This window comes from Coturnix japonica, chromosome 13, assembly GCF_054131305.1.
Source record: "Coturnix japonica strain WE chromosome 13, WE-NBRP24, whole genome shotgun sequence".
Taxonomy (NCBI): Eukaryota; Metazoa; Chordata; class Aves; order Galliformes; family Phasianidae; genus Coturnix; species Coturnix japonica.
Genome location: NC_140675.1, coordinates 16,497,125 through 16,524,230, shown reverse-complemented (window position 1 = coordinate 16,524,230; position 27,106 = coordinate 16,497,125). Strand labels below are relative to the sequence as shown.

The window sequence follows — 27,106 nt, the reverse complement described above, 5'->3', positions numbered from 1 at the left end:
CCTATACTAAGGGGAAGGAAGCCATCTTCACTGTCTGCAACTGCATGTTTCATTTACTAAACTATGTATGATAGATTTGTTAAATGTCTGTTAAACTTCATTGCACCAAGGCACTGTGCTGCCCACCTGCTGATCAGCAGCACATCATCTCACCACCGCACAGTGCAGGAGCTCTCAGCTCATATGCTTTTCCAGAGCAGAAACAATAAAATCTGTACTTTGAAGATAAAAATACAGTTTAGCTCCTTGACTTTGAAGCCTTCAGGCTCCACACCTTTGAATTCTCATTCAAAGCAACACCATAACATTGTTGTTTTATTTTTAATTAGGAAAACCAACAATCACCAGAAGCAAGGTAGGCAGATATCCTCTGCAACAGCAAAATCACATAGGGACACTGACGATTGAGGATGCAGCTAAAATCATCACTGCCAAAAGCTCCCAGCTCCCCTGCTTCTACAAGTCCACAAATTACTTAATTCCTTTATAGATAAGGAAAGCCAACCTGTGCTCAAGGCTCTGGGCCTGGGACATCAATCCCAGAAGAATACTAATAAGATCAGTTGGCGAAGAAATACAGCTTATTAGTCTGGCCCTAATTTTTGTTATAGGTTAGCAGGCCCCCCCCCAAATAACAGCACAACAAGGCCTAGACATTGCCACACAGGAAGACAGCCCAACCAACACAGCAGGGGCTGAGATTAAATGGGGCCCAGTGGTTGGAGGCTCCAGCAAAGGCTGATCAGGGCAATTAAGACCTATTAGTGCCCTCAGGGCCTTGACAGCAACTGAATCAGAGCAGTTGTTCTAAGATCTGCATTTTCCTCATTACAGGTTTACTTGTTTCTCTTTAAAGACAGCCTGACTGCCTAAAATAAGGCAAAGATGGGAATTTCATCTTGCCTTTGATATTGCAGCTATGGCATACTATGGTGTGTCAGCTTGTTCTGACTCATCTGCATTGAAGTTTGTCCTGGATACGGTTTGCTTGTTCCATTTTGCACTTTATTTGTCTATAATCTACTCATCTTCCTCTATCAAAATCTGTTAACCTTTTGCAATTCTCCACTTCCAGTTTCTGCTACGTGTATTTTTTCACTGCTGTTGTTGCTTACAGCTGTGCTCAGCCACTTTCTGCCCTCCACACTGACTACCAATGGTCTGTCTCTTTTCACCCCATAATCTCTAAAAATATACCAATGAATAGGAATACATATCTCTTAGTACACAGGTGAAATAGACTTCTTAAAACCAGCATTTTCCAGGGACTCTCCTAATAATACCCCTAAAAGGATCCTGCACCACCAATTCTTAGCTCTGAATACCAATTCAGATGCTAACTCATGCAGTAGGTGGATTTTTTTCACACTATTTAAAATAACCAATTGTTAACACAAGTTGGTTTCTCCCACTTACAGGTCTGAGATACATTATACCATATTTCAAGAAATTAAAGACATTGCTAAATAGTAACTTCAGTGACTTCACATTCTTTCTTTTCTTAAACTTACTGTTCAAGCAGTTTTGAAAGCCTTAATGCTATTTCAGTCTGTATAGTTCAACAGACATAATTTGGCAACTACCTCATATAATAGCATCCTAATTTGAATGGGTTGAAATGAATACCTGAGGCAGACTCCAGTGCTGTCCTAAAACCAGCATTTTCCTAACATTCCTAAAGTCTTCTTTACAAATGTATACATTCTAACCCTTGCATTTTCTTTCTCTTCCAGGAGATCGAATTCCAAATACTGGATGCAGAAAGCACTAACATTGAACTGAATTGTACTGCGCAGTGGTAATTATCAGTTTCACAGCGTTAAGTAACACCCTTACCATACTGCAGTATTTCACTATGCTCAGTAATGAAGAACATAAATTCTGATCAATGAACAGTATTCCTTTCAGTTTCCTAGCAGAGCTCATGTAGCTCGGCAGTGCAGTTTAAGTTAAAATATATTGTTGTCTAGTTCTAAGACTGAAGATTTTTCAAAGAATTCTCCTTAAAACAAGATCACCAGCTGTATGAAAGGAAAAAAAAAATCAGCTGGTGCAGGAAATCAAATAGGTTCACCATACTTACCACACTGCATAACACTATAATCATCACAGGGCCAAAAATGATCACTTAAGGGACCTGAATCATTACTGGATTTTGCACTATCCTGTCTCCTTACTTGGCATATCCCCAGAAGTTTTACACTTAAAATCTACATTGTGAAAACTTCCTTGTTATTACTAACAGGAGCATGGAAAGTACACAAGAGTTACTAAGCATAACATACTCTATGAGATATGATCCCACTTTGCTAATGAAGTCTACATGAGGCAAGATAGACTGGCATCTCCATACCCTTCAAATTCTAAGATGAATGGCTCAGCAAATGGAAAGCATGCAGAGTACAATATATGAACAATGGGACACCAATGTGGGATAGCTCAGTAGAAAACACTTCTGGACCCATTTGGGTTCACAGTATGGTGCCAAATTAATTATTCTAGAATCATAAATAGACTTTTCTCCATCAGGCAAGGCCCAGTCTTCAGATGCCAAAAATGTATTAGCTACTAAACTGCACAAGCTTAAATTAAATAAAGCAAACAGAGAAAGGGGCAGATTTTGTCTGGCCGAGGATCAGGAGAACTATCGCTACTCCTTTTCTTCCAGTAACAGCAAGTTATTAAATCAGCTCAGCCATTCATGCATTTCCAAACAGCTGTAATAACATAAGCCAGCATTACACAGCCCATATTAACAGTCTGCCATCATATAGGTGCTGGCACCATGCTGACCCAACAGTGTATTTTTTGGTGGGAAAAAAAAAAAACACAGTCTGCATCCTGTTAGTCAGCTCTCTGACTTAGCTCTACATGGATTACACAGATGTCCCACAAAGAGAATGTGAGACTGCGTCATATGGAAAGAAGGGGAAAGGTAGGACTGAAGCGGTGCTGACTTGAATTAGTTTAAGCTGCTGTGTAATGACATGTACAGCTACTTATTTAGTAGCTTAGAGTGATTAGAAAATAAAGACTTGAATGAGTCAGATTCTGTCAGACGACATGCATATGCAATAATTGCACAGATGATCTCAATACGCACTTACACTGTGCTTAGGCTTGATGTTTCACGTTACCTAACTTATGGTATTAAGGGCAAGCTACATTGTGCTTTCTAAATGATACACAAGTCTTTCAGCTCAGACCTTTCAAAGAAAAATGCCAAATAGTAGTCTCTAATAAGCACAGATGAATGAAAGTCTGACAGCGGTGTGTTTTAATGCAGGAAACCAGTATAAAGGATTGTTCAGGAGAACGTGGCCAATTAATTTGATTTCAGATGTCACAGTGATGTTTCTGTCTGCATAAGAACATGTTAGCCTTTAAGGATGACATAAATTGTGTGTGACATTTGACAAGCTTACCCTTACATTTAAGTGTAAACTAGGATGAATAGTTACAAGTTGTATTAAATTGTCCTAACTTGTTTCCTTCTGTATATACACACGAGCAATGTGTGAATATTGGAATTTTCAAACCTGGGAGTTTGGAGAGTATTTTCCCTACGGATAAAAGTGATTGACAAATTCCTCCTATTATGCTAAATCAGTCAGCAAGGTTTTGACTGGAAATGATGTTGAAGGCAGTGGAATTGTGGAAAGCAATAAATAAACAGAGAAACAAACTAAAAAAGCATAATTAATGCTACCCAGCATGATTTCAAGGAAAGTCACTTCGTGTGATCATTAACTTTCGCAGGCAGTGAGTTTTCTGAAGTTCTGAAATAAACATCTGCAGCCTACAAATCTACGTATGGCATTTCATTTCTAATTAAATAAATAAGAAATTGACTTTCTATCTGACTAATCAACATGCTTTTCAACCTGGGTCCCCCTTAGATCTATTGTAGATCTATTATTGCTATTCCAGATTCACGTTAAGACTTAAACTGAAAACTGGAGTTGGTGCATAACAAAATCTGTTACATTACTTACCATATTGCCACCACCTCAGCTTCTTTCATTTCTTTTCTCCTGACTTACTGTGACACTCACTGATAGATAAAAACTAGCAGCTGTAATTCTAAGTGAGATGCTTGATAGGCAAAAGTGCTCTGTGAAGATCTGTATTGGGTTCTGTATGAACCCATCTCCACTTTTCTACTTTCCATCTAAAGTTTATGTTTTTCTTCCTCCTCTTCTCCCCAAGAAGTGAGGAAAGAAAATTAAAGGCATTGTCTTATCAAAGATTCACACTGCTCTGAAATGGACTTGGCTGTTAGCACGATTTGTTACAGTTAAGGAAAACATCTGGATAATTTCTTTTTACTAATACGTCAAATGTCTCCTTATTTTAGAACAAGATTATATTATTAAATCTTCATATTTTTCTTTTATCTGCCAACTTTTTATCTACAGAATAGATTTTTACAGTTTGGATAGATTCACAGCCTTCAAGGATCCCCATTTCACCGCCATACATATTCTAGCAGCCGTATAGATTCTTCATACAGACACTACATGTAAAGGTTCGTTTGAGCTATTCTGTTTCTTTCAGGATGCCAAATGCTGTCTTCAGTACTAAGACTGAGTACGTCATGATACTTCAATCTGTGGGCAATTCTGCCACTTCGTTCTTGACTGTTATTTCCTGACCAAAATATTGTTTCAGAAATAGTGACCCCTCTTTCATTTTTACATTTCATTTACTTGCTGCAGAGTGGCTCTGCTTTCTAGCTGTTTTTCACTATACTTAGAGAAAGACTCCAGTTACTCCCTGCTCCCGGCCTTTCAAGGTAGATCTTGTATCCAGCCTATGCAGCAATTGCACCACCCAATGGAGTCCAGAGTGGAATCCCCATTTTTTCTTCACCACACATCACAACTTACCTCCAGCTATTAGCCTGACTAACCGTGGCTTCAGGAAAAAATTGTGCTGAACTCAATTTATGAATAAAATCAAATGTACAAAATACAGTGTGGTGGATTTGGCTTATGTGCTTGGTGCCCTGCTTCTCATTGGAGGTGGTAAGCAATTAATGTGATTTTGAAACTCAGCATGTGTTCTGCCACATGAAAAGATACGGTATGGAATCTGTAAATGAGAGGAGAAGCCAACGAGATATTCTAATCCTGTTAAATGATATTTTTTCTACCTCTCCTCTAGAAGATGGAGAATCATGCTAAAATATTACAAACCAAAGAAACACAAAGTGGATAGGGCTATGATAGCCCCAGAGAAGAGTTCCAGCTATTCCTATCTCTTCTGCAGAGCTTCTCTGAGCAGATTCAGAACCTAATGGTCTTACCAGGCTCTAAAAACCATTTGGAGCAAAGCTTCTGGTTTCCTTTCCTTTGAGAGGAATCTAATTTATGCATGCAGGAACTGCATTAAGAACTGAACCAGCAGAAACTAAATGGAAGTAATCAGGGGACTCCATTCAAAACTGCACTGCTGCTCTGACCTTAATTGCTAATGCAGACAGGAGCCAAAGCCTGGGTAAAGGAGTACACTGAGGAGGCAAGAGTGCATATGCCTCTCTCTATAGGATAGAGCATGGGAAATGACCATACAGCAGAGTAAGGTGAGAAGCCCATTCAACTGTTACTAACAGGTCCTTATAAAGCATCTGTTTCATTCTTTAAAATATTTAAAGCAGCCACTCGAATAATGTATTCCCTGTAATCAGTGACTGCACAAGCTTATCAAGCTTCAGGACCAACACAAATACAGTCCAGTATAACATCCCTGGTACACTTTTGTTGATACACTGTTGCAGTGATCATTGCTAATAAAGCCAGCCTCCCTGCTTCCCATAGAGAAAAGCTGTAAATCACATTAGGAACGATGATGTTGCATTGGTTTAAATTTCACTGAGAGGACGTTTTCTCACTTTATTCACACATTTCCAGCAATGTTAGCCATATAGAAGGATAGCTGCTGAGCAAGTTTTTCATAAACAGATTTGCTTCTAACAAGAGTCACACACTGAGAAAAATCAAGCGGGTCTGGATTACTTTGGTGCATAGGAACATATTTGCATGTGAGCCAGACAAGGCTTAAGACCACAGTATTAACTGCTTGGTATAGAATGCAATAAGAAGCAGCCCTTGAAAGTAAGAGCCTGTTTAAGTGGTTGATTCATTTTAAAGTGTCTAAATTCGAACACTTGAAGATGGAAAAAGGGGTTACAGGAATAGAGGAAATGTGGGGTAAGGACTGGATTTATTTTCAGCTAAAATCCAGACAGCCTGATAATTTTTTCTAATATTACCTGAGAGATGTCAGTCCACTCCAAATATATGCAGTTCTCTACTCATTTGCTTATCCATTCCACCAGTAATGTGTTCATCCAGGTCTGTCTAAGAATCTCTAGGCCTGTTACATCTAATAGAGGAGAAGCAGTGTCAGTCTGTGCTGTTATTTTTGTTTTGTGGTTATTTCTCACAGAGGAATAGCCAAGATGAAATCATGTAGGTTTCTCAGTACGTAAAAGTTTTGCTTAACAGTCACTAAGAAAAAATACATGATATTTTATGCTCAAAATACATTCCCTGGGAAATGAGAATTCAATTTGAGTCTGTTGTCTGAGCAATGATGCAGCAACTAGAGAAACTAGAAACCTAATAAATCATTTTGATTAATGAAAATCCTTTATGTTATAAACCTTTCAGAGAAAAATTAAAATAAACCCCCAGCTCCTCTGTATTTCTAACTGCAAGTTTGCCAGTAAACCCAATGAGAGAGAAGACTGCATCTTCACAAATGTCCTCCATCATTGGAATAAAGAGTGGTTGAACAGAGAGGGGAGGATCCCCAGTCCCTGCGGTTTTATACCTAACTGAATGTTTCAGAACTTACGGAAAGTCGGACTTTTTAGAGGCGTTTTGAAATGGGTGCGCAGCGGTGTTTCGCCACGAGGAGGCTCTGTCGGAACGCGAATAGTGCAGCACGGCCAGCAGGAAGGGAATGATGCTGTGGGTACCACGGGCAGGCAAACACATAACAGCTCCATTCACCTTTTTCTCTTCCTTACTCATCCTGTTGCCTTTCTCTTCCTCCAAATCTTTCACGACTAAAAATGTTTTAAGACATCGGTTCCTAAAAGGATTGCAATTTTTAAATCCCACCAACTTGTAGGTTCCAAAACTGTAATTCCCCAACACAGATGCTTAAAGAATTTCTCTGCCCGAAGAATTTTACTAAAAAGTAAATGAAACTATCTAGAGTGATAATGCAAAAATATCAAGGAAAAGAGAATATAGCAGCTGTATATTGCTGATAATATGTTAAGAAATTGAATCCCTGAAGCAGTGCACCCATGCACTGTATTTCTGGCTTTTCCCTTGTATTTATGTGCGTGCATCTGGTTTGAATGAAGTTTTTTGACATTTATGACAGCAATATAACTGCCTTTCGTAGTCATCAAATTTTGTGGCAGCACCTGCAGCTGCGTAGTGTATGCCTGTTTTAAATGTAAGTGGCTGAGTACATGCACGGGTTGGTGAGTTTTGAAGCTGAATTAAGGAAAAAGAACATAGAAGTCTACAAATTCCATTAGTTTGGTATTGATCCAAAGTAAATCAACGTCCCTCTGACATAACACGCTCCCTTCAATTGCACACAACATTTTCTACTTTGTTATTACGAGTTTGCAAGGAGTATTTTCTAGTCTAGGCAAAAGGCTAAAGATAGAAAACAGGGATCAGCAAAATGCTGAATGTTAATACATAAATAAGAGATAATCTGGGACAATTCTGGTAGCTTGCAAACTATACAGACAGTAGCAGTTCAGAAGTTTCTGTATTTATATGAAGGAAGGTTTGCATGAACTAGAAGTTGTGCATTTGGCTTGCTAACCTTGTTCAAATAACTGCTCTTGTCTTGGTGCATGGATTTCCAAGCATGATCCACATCTTCACCACTGGCAATGACCCCTCCTTCTCCTCCTCAGAAGTCTGAAACTGAAAGAGCTCCATGTGCAAAATCCAAAGGGTGCTGCACTGTCACAGACCCTTACAGAAATTGAACCAATTGTGCTCCCCTACACAGTTAACATTTGTGCCTGCTCCATGAAAACATCAGGAACAGGTATGTACAATGTAGGAGGACAACAGGCAAAATAAGGGCTTGATTTGCTGTTCATCACACGTTATTATCCTTAATTACTTCTCACTTTAGAGCAATCTGTACAAACCCACCTGTACTTCTGTCATCCTACTGCACACATGAAGCTTAGGCTGGAGAAGACACAGAAGCTGCTGACTGACTTGTTTCTAACATTTCTCAAGGCATTCAAAATAATCTCAAACACACAGCTGTTTCTGTCAATGAGAAAGAGAGACCTTACTAGTAACTCTTATCACAGCACACATGGGTCCTGCAGTACATGGTAGCTATTCTAACAGGACTGTGCACTTCCACATTAGTACACTGATGTTCTCTCTACTTACCCTGAAATCTCTTCAACAAATGACAAAAATAACCAGTGTGTGGCTCCAGCACAGGCAGGAAGAATTTGATTTCACCTGTTCACACAAACACTCAACTATTTCTCATCCCACATTGTATAAATGTACCCCAGGCTTAAACACAAGGTCAGACTGCTGAATGCATTGATCTTGCTAATACAATACAAGAATTTGTTTTATTTTCATGTACAGTTTCAGAATATATAGAGCATAGAAAATGGTATATTTTAAAGGCACATCAGGTAAAAAGAATATTCCAAAATATGTTTGTCCCATTAAAACTCTCTTTCAAAATTTTGGCATTTATTTTCTTGGTACTTCCAACACTGACATAGGTTCTCTGTGTGGCACCATGTGCATGCTGCTGTTTGTACATTGAAGTGTGTGTGCTTTTCACTTCTAACTAAAGTGGCAGAGCTTTTACCATAGAAGTAAGCGGAGTTCATGTATATATACATCTTTATCTTAAATATTTGCTCTATAAATGACCTAAGTATTATTAAGGCAAGAAACTGAAGAAGCATCTCTTCAAGTCAGTGGCATTTCAGCTTAATTTACAGTGTTATAAGATTATCTTCTAGATATAAAATAGCTTTAATGCACATTTGGTTTAGAATTTTGCCCTTAATATTTCACGTTTGAATAAAACTAGCCAAACACCTGACTTACAAACTATCTATCTATCTGCTTTCAGCCTTAAACCTACATCTGTTTATTTAAAACAAATCCTCCTTGCCAGCAAAATTCAGGTTTTGAATCTGAAATGTATTCAGCAAACAGCAGAAACACTTTTTTAAAAAGTAGGGTGGTAATGCCTGAAATTCAGAGTGTTCCCACTAAGAGAAATAGGACTAACAGAACACCACATCATGCAAGACTGGGAAGGTGAGAATGCATTTCGCTCAGACTGATTTATCGAGGGGTTTTTTTAACTGCTGTTATTTTAATTTGCTGTTCTGCTTATTTGTCTAATTAATTTCTCAACACCCCTGTTGTGCTTTCTTTGCTCCCTAATAAAAGTATTACTCGTTAGAGCATTTTAGGATGTTCAGGGAATGGAGATGGAACAGCATGACCCATTACTTTACTCATGTCAGAGACAATTTCTACACAGTTCCATGAGAACTCAAGGATGAATTACCTGCAGCAAAGGGTCAGACTATCAGTTGCTGAGTAACAGGGAAAGTTATCAACATTAGTAGAGCTACATTATTTTGTAGTAGTAATTTTGGTCTACATTAAGTATAAAATCTCATTTAAAATTCATTTACTTTTATTGCCTATATATTGGGTCAGCTGCAGCGAATATCATGGAATGAATACATGGTTAATGCTTTTACAAAGTCAAATCTACGTTTTAATATCAAAGGTGTGACTAACATGAAGAAGCCACTTCATTCATTCCCCACACAGGTCTCCAAACCCTGAAATCACCACCAGCCAAAGCCAGTATTATATTGCTGAGCACTTAAATCTGGTATTACAGTAATTCTCTCACAGAATTACTGAAAAGTAAGAATCACCAAAAACTTTGAAAAACTATCCTGGAACTCCTATGCATTAATAGTTACACTCTGGTTTCTCTAGCAGAAATTTTTATTCAAGTAAAATTCACATAGGAACTTAGAATGAATTTTGTAAAGGCCAATTTCCTAGTGAGCAGACACAGGAAAAAAAAAGCAGCCTTTCTAAATCATATATTAGCCAACATGATACATCCAACCAAAGCCCAGTGGAATAAACATACTGAGTTTGGCTGTTTTTAAAAAAAAAAAAAAAAAAAAAAAAAAAAAAAAAAAAAAAAAAAAAAAAGTTATATTTGGTACTGCACAATGCAAAAATGAAGGGCTGCAGGACTTGAGTGGAGGATCTCTTTCTGCTCAGACTGCTCCAGTCCCAAGTTGTGCACTGAACATCAAATTTACTTGTAACTTTTCCTGCCAAAGGCTCTGTAGGCTTAAATTAAAAGTGAAGAAGGATAAAGAGAATCATTTGCTGGAGTACAAAAAGGAGTTGTTTACTTTTGCAAAGCAAGTGGTTTTAATAAAAGCTTGATGACACTTACTGCACATTATAAATAGCAGAACATTCGTCCTCTGCTATAACAGCCACATTGAGTGCAGCTTTAGGCTTTCATACTTGTTTGCTTTTGCACCATGATCCTGACCTCATTTTTCACTTCCCTTGTACTTATCCCATCCCAAAGGACTAGATCCAGGCCAGGAATATGCTTAGCATATTGCTTCCAAATTAATTTGCAAAGACTTTAATAGTGATCTGACAGAGGCCAGGAATTGTTTATGCCTAGAAAAGGGAAATACACCATTTCACCTGTGATGACGGTGAAATAAGTAAAAGAAAACTTGGGTCAGTCTTGCTCAGACCGAATGCCAGGCATTCCATTAAACCTGCTGTTGGTTGTTTTTGTTGTGGTTTGTTTTTTTGTTGTTTTTTTCTTTTTTTTTTTTTAAATTCTGTTTCATATCAAGAACACAGTACATTTTTAGAGAAACAATACCTTTACTACGAAACCATGTAAATGATTATATACAAAATAGTTATTGGAATTTGGTTTTGTACTGTCGTGACAGTAATAACTAGCTGCCAACATTTATTTACGTTTCCTTAATACTAGGTACATAACACCACTGATCAGAGTAAAGGCAAATGCAATCCAGGCTAAGACAAAGGAATAGCCATATTGGCCTTTAGAAACTTCAATGGCATATTCCATGCTCTTGTGCAGTTCCTCATGCCTATCTGTGTAAATTGAAGCTGCAATCATAACGCACAGACCTGGAGGAGAAAAATACAGCAAAGGTTAGTAATGTTAGATAATATCAACATGTATAATAACCATCCACTGACGCTCATCTGATGGCCGCTTCCAGCAGTGTCTTTTTGCAAACACTTATTTTCCATCTGCCAATGAAACTGGGGGCATTTCAGGACATGCTCTCAAGTTTTTTTTGGCAGGGACTAAGTTTTAAGTGCTGTTGCATATTCATGTAATTTGCAATGAACACACGATGACTCTTAACATCTGGATAGTTTTAAAGACTAGCAAAACTTAAGGAAGTACCTGCCTGCAACATTTGCAGAGTTACTTAATTTGATCAAGATGCTCAGAATCTTAGATTCTTTCCCTACCAAATTTTTACTTCTGAGCTGTGATTTTTCCCATGTTTCCACTGCCTAAACAGTACAGAATTGAGCAGTTCCGTGTTTAATCATATATGCAGGACAAGCTATGACCTCCACAGCCCTACACATTTCTCATACAGCTCATTCTTTCTGAAACCTTTTTCTCCTTCCCTTTCATACTTTCATGTAAACATCATTAAAGTCACAAGTGTTGAAAAGTCACTCACATGACAGGAGCTGGATAATAGAGGTTAACACAAATCTTTCTCCTTGCTTTAGACGGAAAAGTTGAAGAATGAAAACCAGAAACGCCACACAGCAGAAAATAGTAGATAGGATCATGGAGGCCTGAACAGCCTGAATTGATTGATATTCTGCAAAAACAAAAGCAGCTTTGATTAAAAAATAGCTACAGTAACTCTTGAGAATTTTATATATATATAAATTTTATATATATATAAATTTTATATATATATATATATATATATAGGTAAAGTGGGATAAGTTAGGTTGTACTGTACATTAATTTATCCATGTTACAACTTCAGATTGTTTTCTCATTTTCTTTCCCTTTTACCCTCATGCCAGTAAAACATTGTATTTAGGTTCTTCTTTTAAAGTTCAGTTCTGAGAGGCGAGTTCCATCACTGCATAGCCACTTCTTCACCACTTCTACCTGATCCAGTACTTTATATGTTCTTTGGCACTTATTCTTAATTGCTTGTGTTTAGTCCCTCATATTGGGCTTTCAGCATACCTAACAGTCCTTTCTGTTCTCCCATGAGAAAACCTGTAAGAACAGTTTGCTTTTCCAAAATGGAAATCCAGTATTGAAAAGTTTAGAAGACATGAGTAGTTAGAACATACAGGTTTTTGAATAAGTATATTCTTGCCCCTGAAAAGTTTATGTTGGTTTCCCCTATCTCCTGCTAAAGGAACTGAGACATATGCATGCAGAGATACTCACCTCTGAATTCAACAGTTATAGGTGTGCAGGTGCTAGTATTTGTGGCACATGTACTCCAGACATCTGTAGAAAAATTGTCTCCTACCCACCAGGCCTGAAAAATGAAAGTAAAGTTACATCCACTGAAACAAAACATCTGTTCATTTTATTAACCTTTGAAACTAAATTTCAGATGTAATGAGCTTAAAAGCATTTGTACAGTCTAGGCCTCAAGAAAGAGAGGGAAAGAAACATGTTACTATTCCATATTTGGAGATGGGATGGGAAGCCAACAGCATTAAGAATTGGAAAATACTTCTGCCTTCTCAGTAAAGAACTAAAAGCTTCAGTGCTCCTGCTTGAAATCAAGGCTTGGGAGGTAATAAGCAGAAGAAAGAGACCAAAGACCTTTCTACATTTTTTCTGATAAATTTGTACTGAGTCATGTACTGACCACAAATCCGAAGGCTGCATGTTGTCTGTTCGATTCTGGAATAAAGGATATTTCTTTATTCATCATTTTCATCTTAAACCCATGTGAAGTAAGAAAGGGACAAGATGGCAACCCTGAAGCACAAGCAATTTTCTACTTCTCAGACAGAAGTCTTGGACATTCAAAGATTGCTAACTCCAGAAGATACCCAGACAAGCTATAATTTGTTCATCCAGACCTCCTTTGGAATGTAAATTCCCTTAAGGCACAGCACTTTTTTTAACTCATGGGAAACAGCAGAGTAATAAACCAAGAAACAGAAACCCTGTTTACAAATTTTCTGGTTCCCAACACTGAATGAATTAATCTCAGCTAACGTAGCTGTGCTGTCAATGTGCAAATGTGGTTTGTGCAATGTGGCATCTGACAGGAAGTAACAGCAATAAATTAAGATCTCACTATGGTATTTCTATTTCAGTGTTTTAACTTTTAATGCAAAATACTACTACGGTAACTGAACAGATTTTTTACAGTAGCCTGGGAAATGCTGCAACCACTCCACACAAGTGGCATTTCCTCAGGAAATCCTCTCCAGCTCCAATAGCTACCCAGGCCTCAGTTTTGAGTAGCTTCTGGAAAAATATGACTTTTAAATATGACTCCTGGAATCATAAACTGCTTAAAGAGACATTCCAGAAACCTCGCTGAATACTGGGCAGCTTTAAAGGCAGCAATAAGGACATCATTGTGTTATGATGGTATCTCTGTATGTCAGAGTAACAATGGATTACTGCGTTAAGAAAAAGCATTACTTTCCCAATACGCACTAAGCCATTCATTTTCTTGCTGTCAGCATGGAATAAATTATTTTTCAGCTTTGAAGGGTTTTTAATACTTTGAGAGAGATTTTCTTGCCAACATAAAACCTATGAAAGTGCTAAAACCAAGTAGAAGCTGGTTGCGTAGTTTGTTACTGCTTAAAAGTAGTTAATGACACAAAGCAGAGCTCATGGTTTTGGGATTCTGTAATCCTTTGTATGTAACTGACCTGAGCTAAGAATAATTTGCCTGTCCACCATCCTAGCTTTCTAAATATTCAAAGGAGCAGGAAAATAAAACTTGGTTTTAGTGCTTTTAATTTATTACTTACTCCAGTGTATCAACTAGTTGGCTGAAAAGCAACGTCAGTTCATTCAGTTTTGCAATGAAGAGTTGTGGATATCACATCATTTCACTTAGAGAACAGTGTTTGGAAAGACTGTGGGATTCAAACCCGCTTCACTGAGTGAGGTAAAGTATTTCCAGTACATTTTTTTTTTAAATCCTAAAAGCCTGTGCACTCATTTGAACCTCTCAGAGAAAGAAACCATTGCAGTTAAGAGTATCAATCATTGTGCCAGCTGTTTTGGAAATAAGTCATTCATATTAAGAGCTAGATGTAAACACTGGAAAGTAATCTTTTTCTTGTCACAAAAGTAATTAAAAGAAATCAGAAAAGAAAGCCACATGATTCTAAAACTTTGAGCTGAAATTGCTTCAAGTAAATAGAAACTAATCCATAGCAGAAATTATCCTCCTCTGAGAAGAAAAGAGGCCAAATCTATTTTCAGTTGCACAGTTTTAAGTGTTATTTGGAAACAAACTTTAGGATAATACGATTTTTTTCTTATACAAACATTTGTTCTGATAATAAGTTGGTGGAAGACTTCTAAGGCTCAAAATACATCTGGAAAATTATCTGAATCACAGTGAATAAAATAAGATCACATAAAGCAAAGCAATAACTGGGTGCTAGAGGGACAAGAAGAAGAAATGACACTTACATTGTCAATAGTTGAGATGAACAACAGCGCTGCTGAAGTTATGTGAAATATAATAATGAAAGCCAGAAGAATCAACATCCTTGATCTGAGGAGTATTTAGTTTGAGATAAATCTGTTATAAAGAAAAAAAGATTGTAAATGATTGTTCATTAAAAGATTGTTCATTAAAAACCCATCATTATACTACTTCAGTGTGGCTATGAGTGCTCATGGTCATTGCAAGCGTATTTCAAAGCACAGTACTATTAAAGAGTTTGAAAGGTTATATGTAGTTTGGCTGCAAGGCACGTATTCTTTCTCCGGAGGTAAAAAACTCCACTAATCATGCTTTACACCAGTACGACAGCTTTCTGTTTGTTACATGTGATATGTAGCTAGCACCACCAGTGTTTAAGTGAATCTCAACTTGAAGTGAAGCCAAGAGGTGTGTTTGTGTAATATGCAAGTGGGATGGATGCAGTGAGTAAACACAAAATTTCTTTCTGCAAGCTTCTCCTGCAGAGATATAAAGCACTCTTTCATGTTGACTTTTAAAGAATTACTTTTCAAATGGCATCCTCATTTCCATGCTATGCCAGAACTTCCATTGGCTTTTTGGTAAGGTCTTGTTTCAACCATGCTTTTAAAGTATCACTCGTAAGTTCCTTTTCAGTGTTTCTCCCCTTCCTTAACTTTGGAAATTTCCTCCTATGTCAGATGACCACATATTTGTTACACAGCAAATACATGGAAGAAAAGGCAAATATTTGAAGACTCCATTTTTGCTTATCTAACCCTCTCTCCCTTGCTGTTGTTTCTAGATTCACAAGCTATATGTATGACGAGCAATGCAGATGGAGTGTGTAATCAAATAAAAGGACAACTTTGACAGCATTTTCAAAGAGAATAGCAGCTCCACTGGCACTCCCATCAATCCAAAATACAACTATACTCTGCAAAAACATGCTGAATACAGACTAGAAGTTCCAGATCAATCCTTTACTGTCCACACTGCAGCACATTTCACTGCAGCACCACGTTACAATGAGCAAAAAGCCAAAAAACATACAGGTGCTTATGAGATAAGGAAAACTGATCTGTTTATTTCTGTATCAAACTTGAATGAGTCTATTGGAAAACTATGTCGAATCCTAAAGCAGGGAAAGCAGCTAGTCCAATTTTTATTCCAATTTTCTCCATTAAACTTGACTTGTCAGTCATAACAAATAACAGAAGCGGTAACTTCCCCCACAGAGCCGACTCTGCTATCCGAGTCAGGATCTTCTGAATCTAGCAGCCACATTGTGCTTCTAGAAATGTCATTCATGGCTGCCTACCGAGACTTTCTTGAATGAAAGGCAGGAAGATGGAAAAGAAGCTATTTTGCGGGTTTGTGTAATGCCACATCAAAATATCTTGACTGTAAAATGTACCAGTCTTCACACAGCACTCCCTTGTCTTGTGGTTAGGATTTTTTCGGTTTCATTTGTTCACAGATACTATCTAAGCAGACAATAGTCATCTGCCATATAAGGATCGAGAATCAAACTGTGCTCTATTATTTTAAGGCTAACAATGCATCTTATTACATGATGCGTCATAAAATAAGAGAGAGAGGAAAAAATGTAACCTAATTAAAACCAACCTTGCAAAATCAAGACTTGCCAGCCCAGAACTTGCCAGTTTTAATCAACTGAGTGGTTTTATTTTACTGCTTTCAGCCATAACAAGCGGAGTTTCAAACAGGATAGATAAAAACAGGCAGGAGATGAGGAGACGTATGTTTCTCCCAAATAAAGCCAAGATTAAATGAAAGAGCTTTATATTTTGTTTTCACACACACACACACACAAACAAAGGCAGTAAGAATAGCCTGATGCTTCTCAAGAACCTTCAGTTCTTCAACTTCTCAGTAGACAGGGCTACAAACACCTCAAACAGATACGGACATTGAACACTTTGGGGGAGCTAGGCCAATTCCAAGTAATTCACATCAGGGAAGACAACAACTTGCTCCCCATTCCCAGAAGAGCACAGACAGATCTGCAGGCTACAGTCACTGCTGGCAACCTCTTCCTCTGGACAGCAGGGAGAGCATAAAGTTCATCCCAGCTTGAGTAAGGAATAACAAGGGAAGGGTCTTCCAGCCTTCATACATCTTGGCACAGGAAGCACAGAGCAGCTCCTTCCCCTGAAGCTGCAGCCAGCAACGAGGAAGATACTCTTCCAGTATCTGCATCCCGCTCAAGGCAGAAAAGACGTCATCTCTCAGCACACCTATAAGGAACCACTACTCATTCAGTCCTGACAAATCTGGGATTTAAAAGTTTGTTTTGATTACTCAGTGTTCTTCTACTCTCTAAAAAAAAGTTTTTCCTTCACTGGCTCTCTGAGGTCTGTCTGCAAACCCCTCTCAGAAGCAGGCAACAACTGTCCTCTCTCATGAGCTGGCAACTGACAAAGTCATGTTTTTTTCATGGAGAATTTCTGAGAACACTGTTTGCATTAGCATTCAGAATTCTTAATATTTTAACTATTAACTAATAACTATATTAACTAACCAAATGCTTTAGTAGCATCCTATTTCTGCATGCTAGCTGTAAGTCTCCCTGATTTTTATTCACTGTTCCTCAAGGGTTCTTTCTCTTCAGGCTCCCAATTGGTTCCAGTTGTTCCAGCAGCCGCAGCTTGCCAAACCAGCAGCATTCCACCTGGTAATGTGATCAGCATCTGCCTCGTCTGCAAAATGGAGAGCACCTGCAGGAACAGATCAGCCTGCACCACTGCTTAACCTGGTTGACCTAATTCTGCTCAGCAGAAGCACCAACAATTCAGGTTAGATGAAAACCCAATCTTTCACATTTAATTTATGTAGCCAAGAAGTGTTTCTTAAAAGTAGTTGATAATAATAATAGAAAATACCTTTAAAAAAAAAAAAACACATATATTTAGTGCACTAACACTTGGTAGTATTGTACATGAACAAGAATCTACAACAACATTAAGAAGATGCACAGAAAGTATCAGTTACCTCAAAGAAAATGTTGGTATCAATGTGTGATGTAACAGAGGATTCTGTAATTATTGTTTTTTTTTTTAATTTCCTATTTTTTGCAGAATTGGAAACAATATCCTACTTAGCCACTGTTTGTACATGCTGCCATGGAAAGCTTCATTGCTCTTTCAGGATTCTTACTCTAAAATTGCTCAACTTTTCTGTTTTTGAGGGGGAAACATTCAATCCACGTTTCCCAACATTTCTGTATCGTAATAAGCAAACACATTACAACACTGACTCACTTCTCACTAACTCCCCCCAGTCATTCCAACTTTAAGATAAAGTATTATGTTTATTGCCCAGCAGTACAGAGCTATGCCTACATGAATTTCTTTTGCTGTTTAGTGCATAAATTAAGAACAAAAATTCTGCCTCGATAGCTCTCAACAGAAGGTTTTATCACTACCTTCCAGCCCAGATGTGATTTCTGCAACCCGTGTTTTTCTTTCTTCCCATGTGGTTACACTCTACTGCCAATCTACGGCTCATGTTTGTGCATACTTAACTTCTGCAACCAGAGCACCATGTACACAGCACAATTTATCCTGCACTCATCTGCACTGAGAAAACCAGAGCTTATCCCTAGCTCTCATTTCCTAAGATCATTTCTTTGTATCGTACTCAGTTGTGTCCACACATGTAGAAGATCTCAGCCCAGACAGTCCTGGTTCATGTTCCCAGAAGCAGGGTGAGAACAGCACAGAGCAACTCCAACTTCTACACACAGCATGGCTGAGGTGTGAGGGCTGCCAGTCACCCACAGCTGGTGGGCAGAAAAGGCACACCCAATGCAGGGGCAGATCTGACCAAACAAGTCAGCAGACCTGCAGCCTTCTGCCCTGAGATCTTTCACTGCAACTAGCACAGCAGGTCTTGGGGCCATCAATAAGAATTTAATTCAGCTGAACTTTCTTGAGGTCACCGCTGTAAAACTGAATCAAGGCAAGCCTTAATTGCCAATTCTTCTGTCCCTTGGTGCTATAATTAAGGCTGTATATGTGAAGTTAGAAGAAAAATCTTGTATACTGGTCACATGAAAAGCCTGTCATCTTGTGATGCATCATAAGATGTTTGGATCTACATGATAAGTGCTTCATTCTGCTCAGAGTTCCTGTGCCACGTCTCATGGTGTCTCATGACAGAGACAGAGAACTCAGGAATCAGTGCATTACCTCTAACCCTGCCTAGTATTCTCTGGTTTATATGGAGGAGAGAAATACTGTAAGCTTTTTTCTTTCTTTTTCTTTTATCACATACAAATTATTCAGTTTTTCTTGTGTGATTCTGAGAACTGGAACCAGAAGGGAACTAAGTTTAGACAGCAAAAGTAGCAGAAGCTTTGTGGGTTTCAACGATGCCTAAATATCAAACAACATAAACGACAAGAAATTCAGGAAATTTAACACAAAGGAAATAATTACACCAGGTGAACCAACCCACTCCGGTTTCATTATTACTTCTGCCTGAGTTAATCAGGAACACCAACATTACAGGACAATTTACTAAGTGATATTCCTTAAAATAAGGCAAATAATATTCAAGCTCATATTTTTCCCCTTCAGGTTCTCCATGCTGACTAGCACATAAACCTGGGCACCACAGCCCTGTCTTTAAGCTTGACTCTCTGCTAACTTGCATTATTTCCAGTTACTTCTTTGTTATGCAGGAGGCTCCACTTTCCTCCCCGCCACCACTCACTAACCTGTTGGTGAACCAGTTACATAAATTTTAGTGGCGCCTATTGCTTGTTCTCACCAGCTGCTCTTTCATTTTAGGGATTCTGGATTAAAACCTCAACATGCCCAGAATATCATTTGCTTCAGGCTAATTCTTCTAACACCAGTTACACTTCTATTTTCAACCTTCAGTGGCTTGTGAAATACTAGTGCCCATGACTGTATTTATGTTACTCTAACCCTACTCACAGTCTGCAGTATCCGTACATTGCTCCACTGTTTGAGTAATTCCTGTTGGATCACTTTCTTGTTGGTATTGTTGCCAAGGAGTTAAGCAGGGCAGCTGGCATGTGCTGGAGCTGCCTTCCTACGTGCTGCCATGTCTCTGTGCAACAAGTCTGAAATGGATAAGTCTGAACTCTGCTTCTGTGGGTGATACCCCATACAGCTACAACATAAGAATACGTTCTTAGGTAGTAGGTAACACAATGGGTAACCTGTCTTGAAGGACATTTTGGTCTTTAAGAGTCTTGAAGGATCTCCAAGGACTATAGATGACCTATTCTCCATGCTCAGGGGTAGATTTTATGTAGAAACTTCTCACTTACGCTTCCAGCTACCTTTCAAAGTCCTTCATCACAAAACAGGGAAATCAGAAGGAAATGAAACAATGTTGCCCACATACAATGAATTAATACATACAAAAATAATAAAAATAGTAGAGTAAAAATGAATGGCTAGAGTTTGTTTTCTGTGGGCTACACTACTTATGTCTTTTCAATTCAGTGCAAGAAAATGAAAATAGTATCACTCTCCAGATCTAGATTTTGTGTTGCACTTGCAGCAGGCTGTCTCAGAACCCAGGAACTTCAGCTCAACTAAAACACTCCATTTGTTGTATTTTGACAGTAAAATACAGAAGCTTGGAGGCCAACTGTCAAGATATGGTACTGACTTATTTTTTGTCCAACTTCCTTCAGGAGATTTTGCCTTGAAACCAAAGCCACAAGGTTTGCTTTTTCTGTGCACCTGTGTCTTTCTAAAGCCTTTTCTTTACAGCAGTTAAGTGTTGCATGGGACTGTCCGAAGAATAGTACACTTAAAATGAAACCCCACATCCTTTGCCTAACATTCACCTATATGTGAGGGGATCCTAAAGCAGCATTTCAGCCCTATTTCATGCTAAGCATTAACTCCTCCTCAGAAACCCTACTTGGCTACCAAAGGTAGAACAAACTGTGCTTACCAGTTAGGTCATCTCTCCTCATTACATCTGTGCTATTAAGCCAGAACTTCAAAGCCTGGGAAATTATAATTCTGCTATCCCATACATTTCCAATCAAAACCAAGGAAAAAAAAAAAAAACTGCAGCGAAATAGGGTAACTAAACTGCTAGCTTTGAGTACAAAGAAATTGATGCTTCTAATTTCTTAGGAATGTTTTTAATAAAGTTTGGACCTAGGGATGGCAGCTCTGCCGCCACTTCTGTAACCATGTCAGTCATTTATTTGCAAACAAGTTCAGACTGGGTTTAGACTTGCCCTACGACTCCTTTCACTATGACCTTAAGTATTGCTGCTTGAACTACAGAACAAAGTCACTGTGCCATGAAAGCCATTGTGGGCAGACAGCAGAGCAATCAGGCAGGGCCTATGGGAAAACATAAGCACAATGCCTTGCCACAGGGTGGGGAAGTGGCACTCACAGGGAAAATGAGCCTTCTGACATACCTGAAAATCCTAGAACAGTCTTGAGCTTAAAAGATTCAAGATAAAGTTATTCAAATACTCCAGAAGAAGAAAAAAAAAAAAAATGGAATGAGAAGCCCAACAGCCACAATGTGTTGAGAAGGTCATTTAGGAGGTAAAAAGCTGCAGTCACAGAAACCTGCTCCCTATGCTCGGTGGACAAAACCTTGACTGAAGGTGCATTTGAACAGTACACCTCAAGCATTCATCCTTTCAAAGCCTTTTTCGATGCTTTTGTGTTCAGCAGGAAGATGCGTCCTCCTCAAGGAGTGCAAAGCAGCACTTTCTTCCCAAGGAAATCTTTAATATATTCTTCATTTTCCACTAAAAACACCATGTAACTGTACTTTTCCACTAGGTAATCATAATCCGAGGTTTGGTCAGTTCAGTACGATCCACACTGTTGCATGGAGGTGGCTGTAACACCATCTCTTAATTCCCATCAAGGTTGTTGCTTGTGTCCTCCACCATCTGCTCATCCACCTTCAGTTTATGCTGAAATAGTCACATGCTTTTGGAGAAATGCTAACAAAAACTTGTTTTTAATGAAAGATGCCCCATGGCAGCAGAGAGATCTGTTGTACCTCAAGAGGTACCCACTGTTTGGGAAAATCCAGCACTAATGTGAAAGAAGGAACTGCTCATATACTGTTGGTTTTGGTTTCTTACAAAATATGCATATATTCTCCTAACTTTCACAGTTTAAATAGCACTACAAAATACCCTGAATTACATATAGGTTGAGCTTCTTAATATGCTTACAAAACAGGGGAAAAAAGCCAGCAGTTTCTTCCACGTTAGGACACATAGAAGGGAAAAGAATAATGTAACCTAAAGATGAGAACACATAGCTATAAATCAGGTGTGAGCACATTCAGGATGGACATCATAACTCTCAGAGTTCTCAGGCTCTGTAGAGCAATCCGCTCCAAAGAGCAGTGAGGTCTGGCCTTGTGAAGGTGCCCTCAGGGCCTCTGCTCCTTCCCACATTCAGCAGAACTGGTCTGGAGCAGCCAAGCTCAGCACAGGTGACAAGCACATCCCTGCTTCCAGCACCAGTGAGTGGGCGACCTCACGGAGCTGGGCAACGACACGAGAGCAGCAGTAAAGCTTTGCCAGCTGCAAGACGTGCCTGGGAACCCACTCCTGCAGCAAACAACTGAGCCAAGGTGTGGCCTGGCCTCACCCGCACTCCATCACCACATGGCCACATTCTGGCACTGAGGCTGTCCCCACTTAGTACCTGTCGGGGCAAGGAGGTATAGACCAAGTGTAACACGAGACCTCCTCATCAGGTTGACAGTTTAAATGCGTCATCGGTTTGATCCAACAACAAGCAAATAGAACAAAAAAACCAAAACGCACCTGCAGCATTAATTCTAGACAATAATAGAGCTCTGCAAGCAAGTCTCAGAACCAGGGTTTGACTGACTACAGGCTCCTGCTTATCCAAAGATTAATCCAGATACAACAGAACAGTTTGAGTGATTAATGCTGTTCCATCTAATTAACCAACAAACAAAGGTAGAAAAAAGTCTGTCTTTCCAGATTGAAAGCAATTCATTTAATTCAGTAGAAACGAAAGCTGATATTGTTTTAACTTTGGCAGATGCTTTATGGAAATTGCTGGCAATTAAATGTGTTACATTCACTGTTGTAAAATTTTCAAAGTGCTTGTTTTGATTTGGCAATGACTTGCTCTGCATTGAGAAATTTGACTTTTAGTTATTTCAGAGTTTACACATCACCTATGAAAGAGTGTGAAAATACATCCCTATTGACCGTAGAGCACTTGGCTATAAAATGAGAAGATCAAACTCTTCCTCTATTACTACTATTTTTGTTTCACAGCAACGTGGTAGCATATAACTGGTCTTAATACTCAACCAACTAATCGACTTTCTGAAGGCTGTTTTTACGTTCTAATTTGCAACCGGTGCAACTGAAAGTAAAGCTTAAGGATTGCTACATTAACTTTACCAGCTCAGGTAGGAGCATTTCTAGCACCTCTTCACTGCCACACAATGCCTGCTGCACCGCAGGCTGACCTCCCAGCTAAAGGTTCCATGAAGCACAGGATAAAATGGGCAGGCTCACTACATTAGTCTCTTCCTGCAGTCTCCAGACTACGGTTTGTTTCTGTGTTTAAATTATATTGCTGATTTGGTGCTCCTGTGCATTGAGAACTGTCAGCCTTAGAGACCAAGTGAGTCTGTAAACTGACTGAAGAGCTCAGCAGTTGCACACACATCTCAACAGTGATATCTGGGTACCTTGGAAGGTCCCTTTCTGCCTGAAAGAGGGGGTGTAAATTTCACGTGCCACTTAGCACCTGGTTAGACACTCACGCTTTCTGTCTGTGCAATTCCAGACACCGTGTCATATTTAAGAACTGGAGAAGTCACCCATAAATGTATGTCCCATAGCCATCTCTAAGGTGTGCCTGAGTCAGCCCACTTTCTGCCCAACCTACAGCCTCCTTTGAATATCTCTCCACAGCCAGAGGGTTGTATTTTAAGGTCACACCCAAATTATGAGGCTTCACTTGGCATGAACATACCGTCATTAAACCTGCCCATGAAACTTCATAGACAAAATAAAAAGGCGTAATTACATTTTCCCCATTTGGTGAAGAAACATGAATTCCTTTGATGGATGAATTCAGGCCATCAGGTTTTCTCTTGAATCCCACCCAGCAAGATCTATTTTCTGAAAATGAAGATGCTTATCTTCCTGATGAAGTCATGAACACAACCTGATGTACTGAGATACATTCGACAGAATTATCTCCTCTCTAAAATAGTAATGCTTTCAACAAAGAAAGCAAACACAGAGCCCACACCACAACAATCATTGGTTCGCTTTGAGCATCCAAGAAACCAAACGAAACCTAACAAATGCTGAACAGCTCCATGCATGGAATTCCTTACTGCTGCGGCCCCTTTGAGACCAATGCGATTTCAGTAAATGTGTTCCTTTCTCCACTCACATTTGTCTGCTTTCAAGCAGTGAGTGTATTTTTATGTAAAGTGTTTGGTACACATCAGGGTGAATCTCTTTCTTATCAGTTCTTGAATAACACAGTGCCTTATTCCACCAGGTCTTCTTCCAACAGGAAGATGGCAGCAGGACCCGGAAAGTGCATCTTCTGCTGGCTAGCAATACAAGTGGTCTTGTCCCCAGAGACTTACTTATCTCTTTAACTAAAAGCATTCTTGTAGTGATTTGTGTGGTGGTGTCATGTCTTATAGGATATTCAAGACAGAAATAGAACTTGAAATCTAATTGAAAAATCAGAATATATACAAACCACTGAGGTGGAAAAGGAAGTGCTGCCAAATACCTCATTCTTAAATGGGCTGGCAAACAGCATTAAGACAAGAGACAAACTACAACTGATGTGATTAGCAAAATCGGAGGAAGGCCTTGCTCTTCTAAATATCCATATAGGACTACTCAGTACAATGTTCTTCTGATCATTCTAAGAATTACAATCCCAAGATGGGAAACAACCCTGAGATGAACAACACCATAAAAGAAAAGTCATGAAAATGGAAGAGAAAGACACAAAGCAACTGTGAAGCAAGAGATGCTAATAAGTCACGAGGCAACAAATGCATTAAGTAGCAGTTGGTATAAGATGAAGCTGGTGATGTTGATTTCATTTAAGCCATGTTTGCCAGAAAGAGTAACTTCAGCATCTGAGAATTGCAACAGAACTCATCTGAAAGCAGGACGTTTCAGCAGCCTCCAACCTTGACTGGCTCTGTGTGTGGAGCAATTTCCATTATTAGCAAGAGCTTTAAATCTGTGTAAGCAAATAGAATGCAGTGTCTTTCCTCCCTGGCAGATCCACAGCATAATCAACACTGTTTGGGTGCTTACGACAGAAGTCCTTCCAGAGACCACAAACAAAGAATACACCACCAGCAGTGTCTTGTCTACCGATATTATGTTTTTATTTTAAATTATACCAACAGACTGTTTTCCTTCCCAAATGAGTATGCTAACAAGAAACTGGTCATCTTGCTAGAGATTTCATGATATAATTGTATTTCACTTTGAGTTGATGTTTATTACTCCCCAACTAGCAGAATAATTCCTAGTTTCATCAGAATTAACCTGGCAGGGTATGCAGCTGACTCGGTAAATCCATGTCAGCCATGCAGCTGACATGATACAAACTGTGCACAACTGTATTCTACACGAAGGATCAATCTTCCTCCACGTACCCATTCTCCGGGTCAATTTTACAAGTTCACAACTGAAAGCAGAGCACAGCACCTCATCTTACTGCCCTCATGAAAGCTCATGGGCTGCTGCTGTCTGAACACCTGCAGCCACCTTGCCATCCCACTGCCAGCAGGGCTTTTCTGGGGGGCAAAGCCTTCAAAAATCAAAGCAAGAGAACAGATAGAAGAATCATTACAGAGCATTTCATTTGATGGGGAAAAAAATATCTGCTCTGCAGGAAAGCTGGCTTATTTTACATAGCTAACATACCAGCCCTGTATGTATGGAGTCTGAAAGTAAAGGAAAAGAAAGTGCTTTTTTCCTTTTTGATGGAGACCAGCCAACCCCAGCTGTTTATTTTCAAAGTACCTACAGAACTCCATGAAAACGTGCTTAAACGAACAGCGATTCTCAAGAGTTCCTCCACACACCTGTAACGAAGTCAGATACTTCTAAGACGCTCAACTGCAACAATTACTCATCATTTACAAAGTATTCCCGGGGAAAAAAGATTAAAAAATAATCCAGCACCACTTGAAGCAAATCTTTCTGCCAAGAGTTTAACGAGGAGGCCGAGCTCAGGGTTTCTTGGTGGCTTCAGGATGAGAGCAGGGAAGGAAAGCGAGCTGATGCAAGGAGGCATTGGGAGCTCCTCCTGGAGATGTCCAAACAAGGAGCTGACCTCCACAGCTCCGTACTGAGCGACCCGCCTTGCTCAAAGTCGGGGCGGGCATCGAGCTCCTGGTGCCACGGGGCTCTGCAGCCATCAACAGCCCCTCTGAGAGCGTAGGAGCGGCTTTTTGACACCGTGGTGGTTTGATTCAAGTGGAAAAACGCCTAACGCTGGCAAATATATGTATAAATATAATAAATAAATAATAAAAAACCCTAACTTCACAAACCGAAGTCTGTGCTGCGTTGTATGTAAAAGTTCTTCCACTAGGGGGGGTTCGGCTGCCAAAAAGAATTGTTACCGTAGTACACGCAAACATTACTCAAATCACATCAACAAGGAAAAAAAAAAAGAGAGAGAGAGAGAAAAAAAGAAAAAAAAAAGAAAAGAAAAAAGAAGATGAAGAAGTGGGGGAGATGGGGTAGAAGAAAGAAAGAAGAAGATGTGAGTAGAGGGTGAACTCAGAGCGGGCTCGGGGCAGCTCGAAACATCCCGCCCGCCGCTCCCTCAGTGCCGAGCGGGGCGGCGGCTGCTCACAGCCACAGCCAGCACTGCAAGCCGGGCCCGGATAGTAGTAAACAAAGCCCCCCTGCTCCCCCCTACCCCCCCCCAAACTTTTTGATTTCCATGTGAATATTCTGGTTTGGGGGGTTTTCTTTCGGTTTATCCGTCCCCTTCGCTGGCACAGCAGCTCCCCCGTGTCCCCCCACCCCTCCCCACCGGCCGCGGTACTCACGGGGCGCGGGGGCCGGCGGAGCTCTCCGCGACCGTCTGGCGGCGGGGCTGTTCCCGCCCTCCCTCCTGCAGAAGTGATGTCAGACGAGGGATGGGAGTGGAAAGAAAATAATTGTCAAAAATGCCCCTCATCCGCCTGCAGAGGCAGAGGTGCGTGTATGTGTGTGTGTGTAGAGGGAGGGACGGG

General features: G+C 39.6%; 1 protein-coding gene across 2 annotated transcripts; it reads right to left on the bottom strand.

Annotated features, from left to right (window-relative positions):
* Positions 1-8,611: 8,611 nt before the first annotated feature.
* EMP2 (epithelial membrane protein 2) lies at positions 8,612-26,987 on the bottom strand. Of its 2 annotated transcripts, XM_085514747.1 has the most exons (6): positions 26,921-26,987; positions 17,358-20,161; positions 14,818-14,929; positions 12,583-12,676; positions 11,843-11,989; positions 8,612-11,267 (listed from the first exon to the last, which is right to left on the bottom strand). In XM_085514747.1, exons 3-6 carry the CDS (start codon positions 14,893-14,895, stop codon positions 11,083-11,085), a joined length of 504 nt encoding a protein of 167 aa, XP_085370873.1. In that variant the 5' UTR covers positions 14,896-14,929; positions 17,358-20,161; positions 26,921-26,987; the 3' UTR covers positions 8,612-11,082. The 2 variants fall into 2 exon arrangements, with proteins under 2 accessions (XP_085370873.1, XP_015732596.1); XM_015877110.2 differs by lacking the exon at positions 17,358-20,161.
* Positions 26,988-27,106: the final 119 nt, after the last annotated feature.